General features: G+C 34.6%; 2 protein-coding genes across 7 annotated transcripts; one reads left to right on the forward strand and one right to left on the reverse strand.

The window, feature by feature from the left end:
* Positions 1 to 811: 811 nt before the first annotated feature.
* LOC121264447 (cell number regulator 8) lies at positions 812 to 3,685 on the reverse strand. Its single transcript, XM_041167614.1, has 3 exons — positions 3,167 to 3,685; positions 2,340 to 2,542; positions 812 to 1,213 (listed from the first exon to the last, which is right to left on the reverse strand). The coding sequence occupies exons 1-3, from the start codon at positions 3,489 to 3,491 to the stop codon at positions 974 to 976; spliced, it is 768 nt and encodes a 255-aa protein (XP_041023548.1). The 5' UTR covers positions 3,492 to 3,685; the 3' UTR covers positions 812 to 973.
* Positions 3,686 to 13,654: 9,969 nt separating this feature from the next.
* Positions 13,655 to 18,310, forward strand: LOC121264914 (phosphatidylinositol N-acetylglucosaminyltransferase subunit C). 6 transcript variants are annotated; one of them, XM_041168277.1, is made up of 5 exons: positions 13,655 to 13,717; positions 13,819 to 13,960; positions 14,049 to 14,176; positions 16,056 to 16,174; positions 16,879 to 18,041. In XM_041168277.1, the coding sequence occupies exon 5, from the start codon at positions 17,002 to 17,004 to the stop codon at positions 17,911 to 17,913; it is 912 nt and encodes a 303-aa protein (XP_041024211.1). In that variant the 5' UTR covers positions 13,655 to 13,717; positions 13,819 to 13,960; positions 14,049 to 14,176; positions 16,056 to 16,174; positions 16,879 to 17,001; the 3' UTR covers positions 17,914 to 18,041. The 6 variants fall into 6 exon arrangements, with proteins under 6 accessions (XP_041024211.1, XP_041024213.1, XP_041024215.1 ...); XM_041168279.1 differs by having other exon boundaries at positions 13,665 to 13,717; positions 13,825 to 13,960; XM_041168281.1 differs by lacking the exon at positions 13,655 to 13,717 and adding an exon at positions 18,174 to 18,310 and having other exon boundaries at positions 13,724 to 13,960; positions 16,879 to 17,958.
* Positions 18,311 to 19,157: the final 847 nt, after the last annotated feature.

Consider the following 19,157-nt stretch of genomic DNA (forward strand, 5'->3'; position numbering starts at 1 on the left):
ATATATATATATATATATATATATATATACACACATAAAAGGAAAGATGCTGTAATGACTGATTTCTTTTAATACATCAATAAAATAGGTACTTTTGATTTTTTTTTTTAAATTATTTTTGTATGACTCTTATGTAGACAGAATAATTATCTAAAATAAAAATTCTTTTAGATATGCACGATTATCTTTTGGTTTTTCAATATCTCAAATTTATTATTTCTTGTTTTGGGTTTATAATTATCTTTAATAAGAACAACGACACGTCATGTGGCTAAACAAATTATTAAAAATATAAAAATAATTTAAAATTTCTATAATCATATAAAATATTCAAAATCATCGTTAATGGTGATGTGCTGTTTTTGTTTCTAAGAATGAGATCTCTCTATTATTATAAGGTGTCGAATAAGTTGACACGCGTCAAGCCATTATTGGAATTGATGTTACAATTTCAACTACGAACAAAATATTGACAAATAGATCAACTTGATACCTGAAAAATTTAATCGAAAATCACATACACCAGTGCGTAGTTTTGTAAAAATTATGCTTGTTTAAAAAACAAAACAAAACAAAACAAAATTCCTCCACATTTTACGGCACATCTGTCGTATAACATCATGTGAATGTGCAAATATACATGTGAATCTGAAAACGTACCACATCTCAACTTAAATCGAGTAATGATACATACATAACACATTTCACAACACATGTTTTAAGAATCCCATCTATTTTACAAACGGCATTTTGGGCTAAAATCAATGTAGAGATAATAGACATCCACAAACATCGAGAATTATAAAAAATATAGGTGAAGTCTACATTTTCATTGCATCTTTATTTATAGGTGTTTGTCTTCAAACGCAAGCTCAGACAATTCACATACAGAATACACTTTACACGGTTCAACATCATATCATATTGATACTATATAGACAGTACAACTCTTTCATGCTAGGGCAGATAGCTCTCAGGCCGCACGACCCATGGTCTGCTCCCCTGGAGGAATCATAACCAAGAATGGCTGAGCATTGAACCCTGGATGAGGCAATCTGCGACGGAGCTCGCGACCTTCCTGACAAAGAGCACACACATGGCAGAAGACATGAGTCGCAAAGTCACAAGCAGATTCACACTGTTCACGCTGCACCTCGTCCTCCAGAAAGCTTCCACAGCACCCACATGACCTGTGAAGTGCCTCACAACTGCCCTGCTTGTCATAAAAAATTATGAACAAATTCAAAAGCTCTTCATCATAATTATTAGCATATTTGGTATGGACAACAAAACATCACTCAAAGACCTCAAGTATGATAAAAAGGAGCAAAATTATAAAAGCCGAAGAAATGAGCTTGGAGAATCATAAGACTATTCTCATGGTAGACACAGAACATTCATCCTATTCAACTGCATGGAAGAGCAAGACTGAAAGGGATCGAATATCAAACTTCTCAACTTATTAATGCTGACTTTTCTATGTTCTTTTTAATCAATTAAACTATGTAGCTTGTGTAATCCTAGAACATTCAAGAATATAAATATCAGCTGTGAGTTCTAAACTTGATCATTGCTATCCAAGATTCTTGTAATGTTCTTTAGAAACAAACAAGTATACATCAGAATTAAGCGTAAGGGAGTTAGGACAGCCTGTGCAAGGTGAAGTAAATCAAATAGAGAAAACAAACGTACGACACAAACATTAGGAACCACAAGGCCATGATCACAGCAACAGATACCAATAAAGTTATCGACACCATAACATCCACAGTTGCATTTGAAAAGAACTGTATTTTTTTCCCTTAGCAACACATTTACATCAACTTCAAAAAAATAGTTGCTATATATCAAAACCTTAAGAAAAAAAAATACGGGTGGGACGAACTCAAACAAGCAATGACGATTGATGTGTAATGACTTAAAAAATGAATCCATATTATTTAAATTAAAGTCAATACAACTTAGCCAGACATCCTACTTCAAAGGCTACTACTCATAAGAAAATGAAAAATGCCAAGAAAATATTCATTACACAGTACTTTTTCAATTAGTAGAATGTCAAAGTGCTTTAATAAGAACAAAAAGCCACTGGATATAAAATCAATATTAGAAGAGTTCTAAACGTTAAAGAGGAACAAAGATATTAATGCATAGCATGAATATATACAACGATGCACTGATAAAAAAAACATATATATACCCTGATGCAAAATTATAATCAATCAAGTAAACCTAAAACACAGTTAATCTCAACGGCAGACCAAAACTTCCATTGCTTATGTCAATTTTTTTTTTTTTCTTTTTGAGAAGGGAAGAGCGTGGGAAAGAGAAAAACTTGCCTCTAAGTTGAACATCCGACGAATGGCAGTACGGCTTGTGTATGAAAACCAAGGTGCGAGGAAGTTTCCACCAAAAATGGAATTTCCAATCAAATATAGGCCAGAGTAACTCAAGCAATGATTTCCAAAAGTCCCAGGACTAGATCCAAGTCTCTCCACATTGCCTCCATACAGCACACAAGGAGCCACACTTCCAAGAAGACCTGGTCAGATGTCGTGACGTTTAGAACAAAAACTGGAAATATGGAGCACAAGTGGTACTTGAAAAACACAATATGCAAAGAAACGTCCTGATCCAGAAGTGTTGCATTCCAAAAGCATCAAAAGATTAATTGAAACCCGGTCCTCTATTCAATTAGTTTAAATGGGTTCAAGATCGTCCTGCAACAATCAAACTCACCTTATGCACGAGTTATATCTCAACCACAAATTCTTAACAACCAGTGTAGCTTCAATTAATGTATAATTAACAAGATTGCAAACTTTTTCATTCATCACCATTTGTGAATTCATGGGCAAATTAATCAGGAAATATTCAACCCTTCACGTAATTCTTTTCAAAATAATAAAAACAAAAAATGCTATTGCACTTATTTGCAGGTGTGGAGTCAAAGATCTCAATGTTTGCTTAGAGAACTTTCGCCATTCTCATCTACTATATCAAATGTTTAAAGGTATCGGTCAAGCACCAAAACGCAACAAAAAAGAAAATCCCAAATCCAATGCAAAATTAAAAACAGAAAAAAAGCCAGCTGATTACACAGAATGACCCAAATCTCGATCGTAAGCTAATAAAAAAATCGACTTTTAAATAACAAATGACTTACAAACTTCAAGATCACTGCTACAGAACTCGTCGTTGCGACCTAGACAAGCAAAGATGCTCGAGTTCCACTGGGTCCGGCCCATGGGCTCGCCCACCACGCTCCCGTGTCCCAACGGCAACCCGTTCGCGGTCCAGCCGTGACCACCGAAATTTCCGGATACCGGAGCCGGAGTTTTTGCCGCGGGCGAGACTGTGACCTTTTCGTCCTCAGCGTCAATTGGCTTGCTGGCTTTCTTTGCATCATCTTCTACTCCTTCGACGACTTGCTTGCTCAAGAGCGGGCTCGATTCCTCGTAATTAACATTATTGTTGATGTTGTCAGCCATTGGATCTGGCACCCGACCGACTCACAGAGAGAAAGAGAGAGAGATCGAAAGAGAAAGAGAAAGATGAAAGAATCGAAAACTGGAAAAGGTAAAAATAGTGAAGAAGTCAGAGGTCGCTCCCTCCCGTGTAGTTGTAGGGTCCGCAGCCAAACCGCGTCCAACGCGCTCTCTGTCTCTCTCTCTCTCGTATTAGATGTTAGAGCATCCTTTTTTATTATACTTTTTTACATCTTCAAAATTTACATGTTGGCCAAATTAATCTTTAAAATTTAGTTAATATCATAATTTTTTATATTTATCTATTCTACTTAAATTTAATCTTCATATTGAATTAATCATTCACTCTCTATATAATAATAAAATATTATTAAATTAATAATTTTTTTATTTAATATATTTGTATCAAATTTGATAATTCTACCAATTTAATATTAATATTAATTATATTCTAATTAAATTAATATTAAAAAAATCATATTTTCAAAAAGTCATTTAATGCTAATAACAAAAAATATTTGATTAAACTCATGTAAAATTCTATCTAAATTTATTAATTACAAACCAAATAGTATTTTTACTTGGAGTGAAAAACTAATATTTTAATATTTGTTTGGAGTGAGAAATTAGTATTTTAATGTTTGGTAAATCAATTGTGGTTTTCTATCTTTGGCCAACCACTGTAATAGAAGTTTATCTTATTTTAGATTTGGTCAATCCAATGTGAAGTGTTTTTTACATCAATTATATAAATTTTAGCTAACTTTCTCATTTGGCCAAGCTAATGTGAATGTTCTTAGGAAAATGTAAAACGAATCCGTGATTTTGTCCCCTCAACTTATGTTTGTATATTTTATTTTATTTTATTTTTAATTTTTTTACTTAAAGTTTAAGAAATGATTGTTAACGACTAGAATGAGGTTTCCTCGCGAGTCTAGAGATTTCTAGCGAGGTCGAAAGTATCCTTCACTGTCGTGGAAGGCTGGTTTGCCAAGGGCAAGAGGTGGATACCAATTCTTAGCAGCTGAGTTAGAACTGAAACAGAAACAAGGTTGGCAAAATTGATAGGAAGATGGCAGATGCATTAGCAGATGTATGGAACAAATTATCATCAATAGAGGAAGAAAAAGATGAAGTTGTAATTACTAGGAAAGACATTGAGCTCACTATGGAAAGATGTAAATTATGTCTGGTGGGTAAACTAATAGCAGATAAAAAGATAAGCTAAGAGGCTTTTAAAAACACCATGTCCAAAGTTTGGGAATTCTATGAAGATATGAAAATTATTGAAGTAGGAGAGAACCTTTATATATTTGAATTCCAATCAGAAGCTAAACTAAGCAGGATATGGGAAGGACAACCTTGGATGTTTGATATGAATTTAATATGCTTAAAGAGGCTTGAGGAACTCACCCCTCCTACTGAACTCCAGTTTACTCACACCAATCTATAGGTCCAATTAATTAATCTACCATTAGGATGCATGAACAAAGAGGTAGGAAATAGAATTGGATCCACTATAGGCACTATTCTTCAGGTAGATGCAGATTACAATGAAGATTGCTAGGAAAAATGGTTAAGGGTTTTAATTGAAATAGACCTGATTAAACCATTAGTAAGAGGGAAAGTAGTGGAATTAATATGTCAAAGAAGGTTTGTACAATTTAAATATGAAATGTTACCAAGGTTCTGTTTTAATTGTGGGGTTATCATGCATGGTTCGAGTGGTTCTGCTGCCAAATGCAACAAGTCTGATTTAACTGGAGATATAGGTGCCACTCAGTTTGGATCATGGCTAAGAGTAGCAATTTCAGGCCCTAGTTCAATTAGTTTAGGAACTAATTCTAGTTATGGAAGCAGTTCTGGAAAACTTATATCAAGTATACCCAGGTATGGGTTAGAAGGGCAACAAAATTTGGGGAAGCTGAAGATGAAAGAAAAAGAAGAGACTGAAAAAGTAGGAGGAAGATGCTACAATCTAAGCAGGATAGTGGCTATGACAGAAAGTTAAACAGCTTAGAAGAAATACCTTTGTTGACACTGGAAACACAACATAACACCCACAAGGAACCTACTTCAGTCATAATAGCAGCTCCACCAAAGATAGAGAATGAAGTCAGGCCAGATTTGGTAGAAGATCAGTTGATCAATAACAAATTACAACAAGCATCTGAGGCAAGTGTCAATAAGTGGAAGAGAAGGGCAAGGGGACAAGTTATTGTAAATATGGTGCCTGCTAATCCTCATGCTACCAGAAAAAGAAAAACTAAGAAAGAAAACATTTTATTTGCCTTAGAGAACAGTCAATATGCAAGAGGCAAAAAACAAGCCATGACACCTGATGTCAATGTATCAGTGGAGGCTGTTAATCAGTCCTGTCGGGAGAAATGAGGCTACTAAGTTGGAACTACCGAGGGCTTGGCAACCCTTGGACAGTTAGAGTTCTTAGCCATTTGGTTAAGATCCATAAGCCTAGTATTTTGTTTCTTATGGAAACTAAGATGCAAAAACATCAAATAGAGAGGATTAGATGCAGTTTGGGTTTTAAAAGTTTATTTACAATGGATTGAGTAGGAAAAAGTGGAGGTTTGGCTGTGTTTTGGAATGAGGATACAAGACTCAAAATTCATACATATTCAAACAGACATGTTAATGCATGGATAGATCAAAAGTGCTTTTCATGGATGTTAACCTACTTCTATGGAGATCTTGAAACAGAAAAAAGAAACAATGGATAGAGTCTATTGATAGAGTCTGTTGAGACATTTTAAAAATGCAAAATCCTAAGAGATGACTTTGTATAGGAGATTTCAATGAAATCTTATATCAAAGTAAGAAGTATGGGAGTGCAAGAAGAGAAGAAAAGCAAATGGAAAGGTTTATGAATGTGCTCACAAATTGCAAGTTTAAGGATGTGGGTTTTAAAAAAGGCAAGTTTACTTGAGCTAATAACAGACTTGATTATTCCTTTACAAAGAAAAAACTTGATAGAGCAATAACAACTTCTGATTGGTGTGAAGAATCTGATTGGTGTGAAGAATTTGGTAATGGAGAGGTTAAAGTATTGGCATTTTCAACATTTGATCAATGTCCCATAGTAATCTCATTACAAATGCAGCAGGACATGAAAATGAAACATAGGTATGTATGCATATATGAGGACAAATGGTCAACATACTCTGATTATGAGGAAATTATTTTGAATGCTTGGCAAAAGGATGGAAATAAGATAGAGGGATTAGGAACAATTCAAAAGAAATTGGCAAGATGCATGAGAGAATTAAAGAAATGGAGTTACAGGAAGGAATATGACTCAAAAGGAAGATTAAAACAGAAAATGGAAACATTGAAGGAATTGCAGCAGTAAAAAACAGTAGAAATTGTGCAACAAGTCAAACAATTGCAAAAGGAATTTGATGATATTTTATAGAGGGAACATTTGAAATGGAAACAAAGAGTAAAAGTTACATGGCTACAACAAGGGGATCGAAATACTAGATACTATCATTCGTGTGCTATTTAGAAAAAAAAGTGAAATACCATCGAGTATATCACATATGAGAATGGGGTAAAACATTCAGATCCTGTCTTAATTGGGAAGGCTTTCACTGATTATTATAGAGGTATATTTACAACATCTCAGCTAAGCAACATAAATCGCTTTCTCAATGCAATTCCTAGAAAAGTCACTCAGATTATGAATGATGAACTACTGTTACCTTTTAGCCAAGAAGAGATCAAGAAGGATGTATTCCAAATAGGATCATATAAAGCACCTGGACCAGATGGGTATGGGGTCTGTTTCTATAAAAAATATTGGTCAGTGGTGGGAGAAGAGGTAAGTCAGACAATCTTAACTTTTTTAAATTCTGACCAAGATATGGTAGCCATTAATTTTACATACCTTGTGATGATACCAAAGAACTCAAACCCACATAATTTGTCAAAGTATCGACCAATAAGTTTGTGTAATGTTTTATACAAGATCATCACCAAAATTTTGGCTAATAGAATAAAGAAGATCCTGCCAACAATGATTTCACAGAATCAATGTGCCTTTGTCTCAGGGAGACTTATTTCTGACAACATTTTAACTGCATATGAAACACTTCACACAATGAGAACAAAAATGCATGGACAAAAAGGATACATGGCATTAAAATTGGATATGCGTAAGGTATATGATAGGATAGAATGGAGCTTTTTGAAGAAAACAATGCTAAAATTGGGTTTTGATGAAAGATGGACAGATTTGATTAAGAGATGTATAAGTTCATCCTCATTCTCAATTTTACTCAATGGAGTTCCTCAAGAAGTGTTTAAACCTTCAAAGGGATTAAGACAAGGATGCCATCTATCCCCCTTTTGTTTATAATATGTGCTGAAGCATTAACTACACAGTTTCAGGAGGTAGAAATGAGAGGTTTTATTTCAGGAGTTCCTTTGGCTACAGGGAGAATAAAGGTGAATCGTGTTCTTTGTATATGATAGTCTGCTATTTTGTCAAGCAAAAATGAAGAGTGGGTGGGATTGAACTAGATTCTAGTTAGATATGAGCAAGCATTTGGACAACAACTCAACAGAGAGAAGACAACTTTGTTTTTCAGTAAAAATACTAAACCACTAGTAAGCAACTTTATAAAACAGGTAGCTGGTTCAAAAGAGTCATCCAACTTGGAGAAATATTTGGGCTTTCCATCCCTTATAGGTAGGTCTAAGATAAGAGAATTCCAATGTATACTCGAAAGGATAAGTAAAAGAATTGGAAATGGGAAAACAAAATTCCTCTCATAAGCTGGAAAAGAGATATTGATCAAGGCTATCATTCAAGCAATTCCTGTATATAGCACGAGTGTCTTTTTATTATCTAAACTTCTTTGCAACAAGCTAAATTCATTGATGTCAAATTTCTGGTGGGGTTCTCAAGACAACACTGCCAAGGCACACTGGAAAAATTGGAAAAGTCTTAGCTCGATCAAAAGGGAATGAGTCCTTGGCTTTTGATAGGGTTGTAAATGAACCAGTCTCTTCGATAGCCCGCTCGGTACTCGCTCGGTTAAATTCGAATCTAATTCGACTCATGGAAAAAAAAAAAAAAAACTCGTTTGTGAAAGTAGATACCCGCTCTATTTGTAAATGACACATACCCGATAAAACTCAACTCGACTCTACTAAAACTCGTTAAGGCCTGCTTGTTTATACTCAAGTCGACTTGTTAGTCAGACTCGATTAAAACTCATTCATATATTGATAAATATATATATATATACCACTTTTATAATTAAATATATAATATGTAATATTATATAGTGAATATACTTCATATGTATATTTTATAATTTGTATAATAATTAGTCGATAAAATTTAATAATTTCATATACTAGTATGTGGAAACCATATATAAAATAGATACATGCTATCAAATTAAGTGTATATGGCAAGTTGGAGATGGAAAGAGCATTAAAGTGTGGAAAGACAAGTGGATCAAAAGAGATGGACCTAGCACAGTTCAATCACCAAGGAGAATTCTACCAGAAGATGCAATGGTCACTGATCTAATTGATAAGCAAGGAGGATGGTCGAACATCCAACTCTTAAAAGATACTTTCATGGAAGTTGAGGTACATAAAATTTTACAAATATCAGTGTCACAAACAGGTTCTCCAAATAAATTAGCTTAGAAAGGCACAACAAATATTTGTTTCTTGGTAAGGAGTGCTTATCATCTGCTAAAACAGAAACAAGCAAATGAGCATAGAGAATCATTAAACATAGGTAATGACAGAGAATTGTGGAAGTGTGAATGGAAAATGCAGACCTCTAATGCTATCAAAGTATTCATATGGCGTGCATGGAAGGATGCTCTACCCACCAAACAAAACTTATGCAAGAAAAAAAAAATAGTTACAAACCCTCTTTGTCCCATTTGTTTTAAGTCACAAGAAAATCCAGGACACATTTTATGGTCATGCCCTTTTGCTCAGGATGTTTGGATGTTGGGAAACAGAAAAATGCAAAAGGCTCCAATTGTAGATGAAGAGTTTGGGAACATATTTATGCAAGTGCTTAACATAATTGGACCTCAAGAGATATGTTTTTTTTTTTTTTTAGAAACAACAAAGTCTATATGGATCAGAAGAAATAAATGGATATTTGAAAGAAACTTTTTACATCCATCAATTTTATCCAACAAAAGTTTACAAGTACATGATGACTTCACTCAAACTCACAACTAGATGATTAGTTTAAGCATAATTCAACATTAGCAAGCAAGTTTGCAGTGGCAACCACCACCAATAGCCTGGTTAAAAATGAACTCGGACATGGCAATAAAGAGGGCAGAACAGAAGATAGGAGTAGGAGTGGTATTAAGGGATCAAGATGGGAAGTCTTGGCAAAGTTAATGCAACATGTAACTTTTTGTGTACAACTTCTTATTGTAGAGGCTCGAGGCTTACATCAATAGGTTGGTGTAAATATATGGGGCTGCAACATGTGGTCTTTGAAGAGGACTTGAGGCAAGTGGTAAATGCAATGATGAATGATAGAGAACAACATGGTATGATATGTTGTTTACCGGGAGATGTAAAAGACATTTTGGTGGATATAGTGTGGGATATGAAGCACATCAAGAGAGAAGGAAATAGGGTGGCTCATGAATTGGCTCAATAGGCAACCTCTTTATGCATTGGAATTATAGACTTAGAAAATGTAATACCATGTATATTGCCTCTTGTAATGGCTGAAAGCCAAATAATTGTCTAATGAATGAAGTTCAATGATTTTCTTCAAAAAAAAAAAAAAAGAAATGATTGTTAATAAAATTATATATAATTTTATTATTTTATCATTAAGAATATTAAAAAATTATTTTAAAAAAATAAAATAAAATAAAAATTTTGTGTTTACAATACACCCAGCGGTAAATCAAGCTAGCAGATCTGAAGACAACTTTGTTTGAGAGTATTGGTATTGGATTTTGCAAATTCAAAAAAAGACAAGGAGTTTGGATAATAGAACCTACAAATATATTGTATTGAATTATATAAATGTAAAAAAAAAATTACTTCTAGCTACAATAAATTAGTATTGTGAGTCATATGAAAAAATCTATTCATAATCTCTTTTTTTAGTATCCTCTCGTCATCCCATAATATGACACTAGATGATAGATTCATAAGTGAAATATAATAAATAATTTCTAATCATCTAATATCAAATCATGAGATGATAAAAAAATAGATAATGAGTAGATCATATTTAGATTTCATTGTAACTAGATCAAATGAAATAAAAAATATTCTCTCTCTTCCGATTCTCACTCTCCCCAAATCGTTCCTCTCCCTCGCAATTTCCCCTCCGTTTCTCCCTCGTTCATTTCTTCCTTTCTGCTAGGTTTCTTTCATTTCTCATGACCATTTAAAATCAGTTTCTTTCATCTTTGAGTGTGTTTGCAGCATAAAGTCCCTCGTTCCTTTCTTCCGTCTCCTAAGAGCATTCTGAATGCATTAATTAAAAGTTAAATTTATTGAAAATTTAAATATTAAACCCTAAAACGTGATCAGATTAGAATAGATAATTTTGAAATTTAGTTACGGTCATTTTTAAAATATTTTCCAAATTTAAAAGGTACTCTTCATTCATCAAATACATCCATCAACGTCTTTCTTCGTCTTTACCCCTTCCCTCTCAAAAACCAGACGCCCTTCCCACCAAAACCCGCGTATTTCGTCTTCGACCAGAGAGACCCAGCACTGCTCCATCACCCCACGTCTCGTCGGCAACAACGGCACCGTACCACCGCGGCACCGCACTCCTACTCTCGTCGGAAACGACCAAAACCCCTCTTTCTCTCGCCGATCTGCTTCTCCGAAGCTCAGGTAATCTCTTTCTTCGTATAGGATTCGATTCTCTTGATGATCCCTAACTTTTGAATGCACCTCGCCGTCCCTCGCATTCCTCTTCTCCAAACCCTAATCTTGATTGTGGATGGGTTTAGCTGTTTGTAGATCTATTTTCTGTCTCTGTTTATGATTGAGGGGTTGCATGTAAGCAAAAGACAAAGCAGATGAGCATTAGTTTGAGGGGTTTCTGTTTCTGTTTATGATTGAGAATGCAGTTGGTCCCAAAGCTCGATTAGAATCTGATGACCTTTTCAACTGAACCAATCGGGGTTGGAAAACACAATATACTCACTGCTCATTTGAATGCCTTGGAAAAAAATTCAGATTTCATTTGTTCAAAACATGATCCATATGTCATTTGAACGCCTTGTATATGTATGTGTGTGTGTATATATATTATGGGAACAAAATGATCACATGAATGGGAGAATTCAAATGCATCAGACAATACAATATGTATATGTATATGTGTGTATATTTATGGAGGTTGATATTGGATCATGTATATTTAAGGTGTTTTATGTTTGGAAGAGTTATGTGCCATATACCTATATTCTTATTCCATTTTCAGCCCATTAAGCTGATGAGACATTGTTTATTGAGTTTTAGCTATTTTTTGTGGAAAAACAGTTGATTCAAGGATTATAGCAATAACAAATCAACACCTTAAACAGACACAGAGCTTTGTTGGATTTTCCCAACTAAAAGTTAACCCATTTCAATATAAAAGAACATGTTTGAATCATTTGATTTAGACCAGCTCATAAACAAACACAGAGCTTTGTTGGTTTGTATTCCATTTAATTACATATATAAGAAGAACCCCATAAATTTCAAGATGATGAAAAATATTGTTCTTTTGAAAATATAAAGTTTACTAATTGATGGGTGGAACTTTTTCTTGTTTAAACGTTACAGTGCTATTGAATATTTTCCTGGTAGTGCAAATCAGTTCACATCTTACACTTTTCTTGTTTGATTGCTATTGCATTGCATAGCATGCTACCTCTGGGTTAGAAAAAAAACAGATTCTTCCAATCACTCATATATGAAAATAAGAACTTTTCAATTCCATCATTGGTGTCACCAAACATTTCTCCAACACCCCATTCTGTCAATGTTATTTAACCTACTAAATAAATGCATTTATTGAGCTGGAACTGAGCATGTCATGAAGATAAGCCACTAGACCATTGACAATTGCATGACTCTTCCTAAATTGACAAGGTGGAACTGAGAATGAGTTCAATGCATTTAATGTATGTTTCTCAAAGTGTTGAGGTGAGCTGGAACTGATTGTTGAATTTTTTCTGCACCAATACATCCTGAATTGTGTTTTCTTTTTTAGGATTGTCCCAAATAGGTTAAATGAAAAATAGACAAGGTGTATGCCTAAAGTTTGAAAAGCTGTATTTGCTCTGTTTTCCTTTTGTGAATCTGCAATTGTAAGTTACACATGCAGCTACTAGTTTGGTCTATTTATAGGATTACCCCAAGTCTATTAGTTACAACAAAATTTTCATGCAAAAGAATATAGTTGTATATTTTAATTGATGATACTATTGTTGAATGGAGAAAAGTTTGGCAAGGGAAGATGGTTGGATGGAAAATGAAGTACATATAGTTGTTGGATAGAAGAAAGTTTGGCAAAAAAAGATCGTTGAATGGAAAATAGAGTAGATATGTTGTTTGATAGAAGAAAGTTTGGTAAAAGAAGATGGTTGGATGAAAAATTTAGTAGATATGATTGTTAGATAGAAGAAAGTTTGGCAAAAAAACTATATGGTAGAATAAAATTTGGTAAAAAAAAATATAGTTGGATGGGAAATATTGGATTGATTTGTAAATTAAGACATTTATATAGAATTTTAGATAAGTGTAATTAGACGTTTGTGGTAATAGCATTAAATGACAATTGAAAAAATATAATTTTTTTAATCCATAATTTAATTAGAATATGATTACTAATTAATATATAATATTATGAATAGTAAAATATGATAAAATAAAATAAAATAAATTCATAATTAAAAAAATTAAAATATTTTTGAAATTATTAATTACTCATTACTATATAATGAATAAATGGATAATCCAATGTGAAGATTTGATGTAAATAGCCAAAGCCAAATTCATTTTATATTATTTTATTGTCATATAATGAAAAAATGGCTATTCCAATATGGAGACTTATGTGAATGAAATAGCTAAAAGCTAAATTCATCTTACATTTATAAAAAATGTATTTTAGATTTAGCTAATCCATTGAGAGTGTTTTAAGGCTTCTGCAGCTTAAAATCTGTCCATTCTTGCCGCGGTTTCAGGTACTATCAATCTCGACTATGTTGTCAGAGCTTTCTACGTTTTATTTCAGATCGAATTCCTTGGTTTTGTGATTGATTTCTTTTTCTTTTGGTTTCTTGAGAAAAAGAAACCCTGGAATTTTGATTCTTCTTGCATACATCGGAACCTTCCCTTCACCAAAATAGTCGGAAACTTCAACTTCCTTGACTACCTCCGCTTCACAACCATCACTGGCGTCTCCGTCACCGTCGGCTACCTCTCCAGTCTCTCTATCTCTTGCTCTATCTATCGATTCAAATTGATAGCTTGTGCACAAAATGGAATTAATTTTGTTAATTTTTTGCTAACTAGGGATTAAGCCGGGGATTAGGGGACCGTTGATGGTGACCGGAGGTCTGATTGGGCTGATGGGAGGGTTCATGTACGCGTACCAGAATTTGGCGGGTCAAATCATGGGATTCTTCCCCAAAGACGACGAGGTAGCTCGTTACAAGAAATGATGATGATTTCTTGAGAATATTTTTTACCTTTTTCCTCCGTGCTTTGGAAGAATCTAAGAAAAAATCCCCCTTTTTACAGACAGTATTTCCCCTAACGTTTCTCCCAAAATCATACATTTTGATGTGTTAGTAATCAGAATGTTGAACATGTTGTTTTCATATCTATTTGTGCTCTAGTCGCGGTGTTGTTATGGAGTTTCTTCTTTGGGTGATGAATCTGATATTGCTTGGATTTGATGATCTTTGCTGATCCATTTGCTCTGTGTTTTCTGGATTCTCTTGGTTTCTAGGAAGCTGCACAGTATAGTTCTAAAAGTCCCATAATTTACCACCCCTGGATGACCTTTATTTTATCGTAGCTTCCTAAATTGTTAAGAAGCCCAACCTGTAGTTACCCTAGAATTTTGGAGATCTAGATTCCCGATGTGTGTTTATTCCGTGCAATTAGAAGAGTGCTATGAGGCTGTAGTTTTTTTCCCCCTTTCCATTCTTTCTTCTTTTCTCACTGCAGAGAGGTCTAATGCGAGGGTAGTAAGAAATTGTTATATTTTTATAGTAGATTTTTTGTTTCATGGATTTTGAATTGGATAAAAGATTTACAGCAGATATTGCTTAACTTGATGGAATACAAACATTGCATGATAACATATTGCTCAACAGTGTTTATGGAGTTATTCTTGGGACGAATGGTTCTAAACTGGTAATGCACCCAATGCATATACCTGGGGACATTAGGAACAAATATTGTATTTACTTATAATGTGTTATTGTTGAAATGATAAGCAAGAACCCATGTAATTATCAAGTGTTCTTGTAGCTTCGAGTGTATTTGATGATTCTGTTGGTTCAATGATCAGTAGACCCTTTTAGCAATATCGTCTGTTTTGTACAAGCATGTTATAAATTTTGTGAATATTTAGGCATTCCAATTTACATATTTTTGGTTAATTATCGTGGGTTGTGCTTGATTTGGATTTCTGCTTTGAGAGATTTATAATACTGTGTTTCTTTTGTCTTGGTTGCGATGGAAATTTTGGGTTTTTGTTATGGTGGGCATATGAGTTTGTTTATGGGCAGATCTGTTCCTATTTGTCATGTTTTTGGTGTGAATCTGATATTTGAACTTCCTTTATGTCATCTTTGAGCTGTGTTAGATGAGACAACCGCTTGCAATTCATTTACATATTACCTATTCATGTGCTTCTACTTGAAAACTCTGGATCTGTAACTTTTATGGTGATCTCCACATTGGGATCAGAAAAATTGCTATCTCTCTCTCAGTATTACTCAATTTCACTTTCAATTATATCATATATTTCTAATTTAAACTAAAATCTACTGAAGCAGTGCAGATGAAAGAACCTCATCTTCTCTACTGATGTGGAGAAACATGTTGCAGAGGCTGATATGGTCTTTGTTTCAGTTAACGCCCCTACCAAAACCCAGGGCCTCGGACTTAGATTCTGAAGGTTGTATGTTTTGCTCGAATTGGTGCAATTAGATGAAATAATTTGATTATTAATTAAGATATGAACTGTAGAATTGTAAAATATGATAAAAATAAATTAGGTAAAAAAATAATAAAAATATTAATTAATAATATTTTATTATTATTTTGGCTAATAGATGGATAATCCAATGTGGGAATTAGTTTTGAGTGGAATAGTCAAATGCAAACTCATGTCATATTATGCAAATTTCACATTTGTATTTGCATAATCCAATGCTAATGCTCAGAACCCTAGATCCTCTTTCAAGCTCCAAGCTTTGCCAAAAATCAAAGTTCATCAAACAGAAAAAAGAAAGAGCATGACGATCGATTACAAAACTCCCCATTTCTAACTCTTCTCCTCGGCAGTAACATTCAGCAAAAAAGGACACTCCAAATCCAGCCGCACTCACCCAGCTGGCAACAGCTCCTCCGCAGCTCGCCACTCACCCAACAGTCCAGCCACCGTCCACCACCACCGCTCCACTGTAAGCACAGTCTCTCTCTCTCTCTCTCTCTCTCTCTCTCTCTCTCTCTCTCTGTTTACAGTACAGCCACATCTTCCCATCTGCCGCCCTCCATCTACAAGGTGAAATTCATCTGGTCCACTGAAATTATTTGGATTTTTTTTATGAATAATGAACACTGTTGTTTCATTTTGAGAGTGATCTTTGATTTTAATTGTGATGGGATTTAGAATTTGGGATGAATTTCGATTTTGTGATTAATTTTGGCTTTGATGCGTTCGTTTGTGCAAATGCAACCCATGTAGATGAATTTTTCTTAGATAAAATATGTTTCAATGAGAATCAAAATGGGGCGTACTAATCTGGTTGTGGCAGCAGAGATGGGCATGTGCTCATGCTCGTTATAAAGGATTTCATTCTTGCGATTATGGTTTCACTGGTTCCAACCATGTCATTCTGAATCTTTTCTTTCACAAAAATGTCTTTATGTACTCTTATTTTACAAGCAATGCTTATTGGAAGAATTGAAATACAAGAGGGAAGAATTGAAATACAAGAAGCCAAGCTGCTGATTTAAGTGAAGTGTCTCTTTTATTTTTCAGTTATGCATTGAATTCATTTATTAAGTATGACCTTTACACACACAAATTTAGATGATTTGTATCCCAAAAGGGTACACCTTCTGTGAGAACAGCAACATATATAATTGTGTACTTCTTCTGTAGGTCTGCTGCATATTGCAAGATCACAGTCTATGAGAACAGGATTTATGTAACCTAGGATGTATTATTCTTGCTGACAAAATTGAGCTCAAGGAGTTAGGTTTGCAATTGAACGAGTAGATAGAAATGGATGACGGCATTGCTGAAAACTCATCTCCAACTCGACCTAAATGGAGAAAAGTGGCATATGGAGGGATGCAGCCTGGTTTTGATGACAATCACACTGATGAATCATTCCTTGAAGATATAGTCATGAATGCCAATGTTGTGAAACGGGAAATGCTAAAAGTGATGCAAGACTCGGTTTCCATCTCTGAATATCTATGCATTGTTGCCCTTGTGGGCTTGGTTTGGACCTACACTCTAAGATCAACTCTTGATGAAACTTCCCTTTTGTATCTTGATGTCAGTCTTCTTGGATCAGGTTTTCTACTTCTCCTTTTAACCGAAGAAATGCTTTCACTCAATCTTCTCTTGCATTATTTACTTAACGTTTTCTTTTTCACAACTGGATTATACGTTTTGGCTCCCATCTACCAAACTCTAACAAGATCCATTAGCTCAGATTCCATCTGGGCAGTAACTGTTCCACTCCTCATACTTCATCTATTCCTTCACGACTACTCAGGATCAACTGTTAGGGCTCCTGGGGCTCTGAATAATCCAACATTGACCAGTTGCATTTCTTTAAATGCCTCGATAGTGGCCTCGGTTTTCATTGCTTCTCGCCTTCCGTCAAGTATACATGTTTTTGCAATCATGCTATTCTCCTTACAAGTATTCCTTTTTGCTCCCCTGATCACTTACTGTATCAAAAAGTACTCCTTCCGCTTGCATCTTTGCTTTGCTTTCAGTTTGATGGTCGTGACCTTGGCTTTTGTTTATACACTCCACCGGCTACTTTTTGTGCTACTGTTGGGTTTATTGGTTTTTGTGACTGTGGTATGTCCTTATTGGCTTATACGACTTCAAGAATACAAGTTTGAGATCAATGGCCCTTGGGATGAGGCTAAGCTTTGTTTTGCCGTGACAGATTAAGATCACCAGTGTCAACCTTTGTATGTCTGATGGGACTTTTTGGAGGTTGGTTAATTCGAAATTGGATTGTTTGTATAATTTCTCTTGTTTCTTCTCTCCAGTTAAAGATCTTATTCCACCTATTACACTATATTGATGTGGCGCCAGACATCTATTATTGAATCGGCTGTTGTTTCTTAAAATAATAAATTTAAGGGTTGATGAATAATATGGCATTAGCACAATCAATAGAAAATTCATATATTAGTTTTCTATTGAAGGATCAGTTTTATACAAGGATGAAATAAGCCCACTCAAAGTGGATTAAAAATCCTGAAATTTTAAACATAAATCTAAAATTAAAAAAGGGGATGGGTGGGCAGAATAGATCAAATGCATATCTGCTTCTCTTCCATAAATCTTAAAGATTACTCTGATAATAATGGTCATCCAAAGCAGAAGACACTTATTACATGTACTTATCATGCAAAAGAAGTCTAACCTAGTAAAACTTGTCAATAACTAGAAGCAGGGGTGTTCGCTTGATAGAGGATTACCGTGTATCGAGTGACATCTCAAGCAAACTTTTTGTACTAGTCATGCTTGTCCAAATTTCAAGCGGTGTGTCGAGCGAAGATTTGGCTAAATCCATAGTGGAAGTATTGTATTGGTGTTCACTCAACTAAAACTCATGTGAAAATCAAGCGAACTCTTGGTCAGTGAGATTTCTCTTTGTGCGATTTTCTTCGACATTGGACCCTTCCTGAATCCTACCAACGTTTTGGGTAAATTATCTTTGCATTGTTTTCATGTTTGTCTAGGCGTTAAAGGGTGATCACTAGCTAGAAGAGTCATTTTTAGGCTAGCCTTTGTTTTAAATTCTTTGAGAATTTGACTTCAAATTCAGACTTTTGTTTTGTTGGCATGACCCTATACCAGTAATTTCTGAATTGACTTGAGATAGTTATAATAATTTCTGAACTATTTTCTAGATTTTTTATTTATGACTTTTAATTGAATATAAAAATAAGTCCGAGTCAGAGTTCAAGATGTTGGATTCGGACTCCAATTATTTGCTCGATCCATTTTTCTGCACCACCACCACCACTAATCTACACTAACAACTACACAGTATGCCTCTCAGGCAGGCTCCATTTTTCATATCACCTTGAGTGGTTTGCTTGCAAGTTTTGACAGATCAAAGATAGATCTAGTAGCTAAGTGCATCAGCCGGCCGCTAGGCCTGGGCAAAAAACCCGTGGATC

Source organism: Juglans microcarpa x Juglans regia, chromosome 5D (assembly GCF_004785595.1).
Source record: "Juglans microcarpa x Juglans regia isolate MS1-56 chromosome 5D, Jm3101_v1.0, whole genome shotgun sequence".
NCBI classification, from domain to species: domain Eukaryota; kingdom Viridiplantae; phylum Streptophyta; class Magnoliopsida; order Fagales; family Juglandaceae; genus Juglans; species Juglans microcarpa x Juglans regia.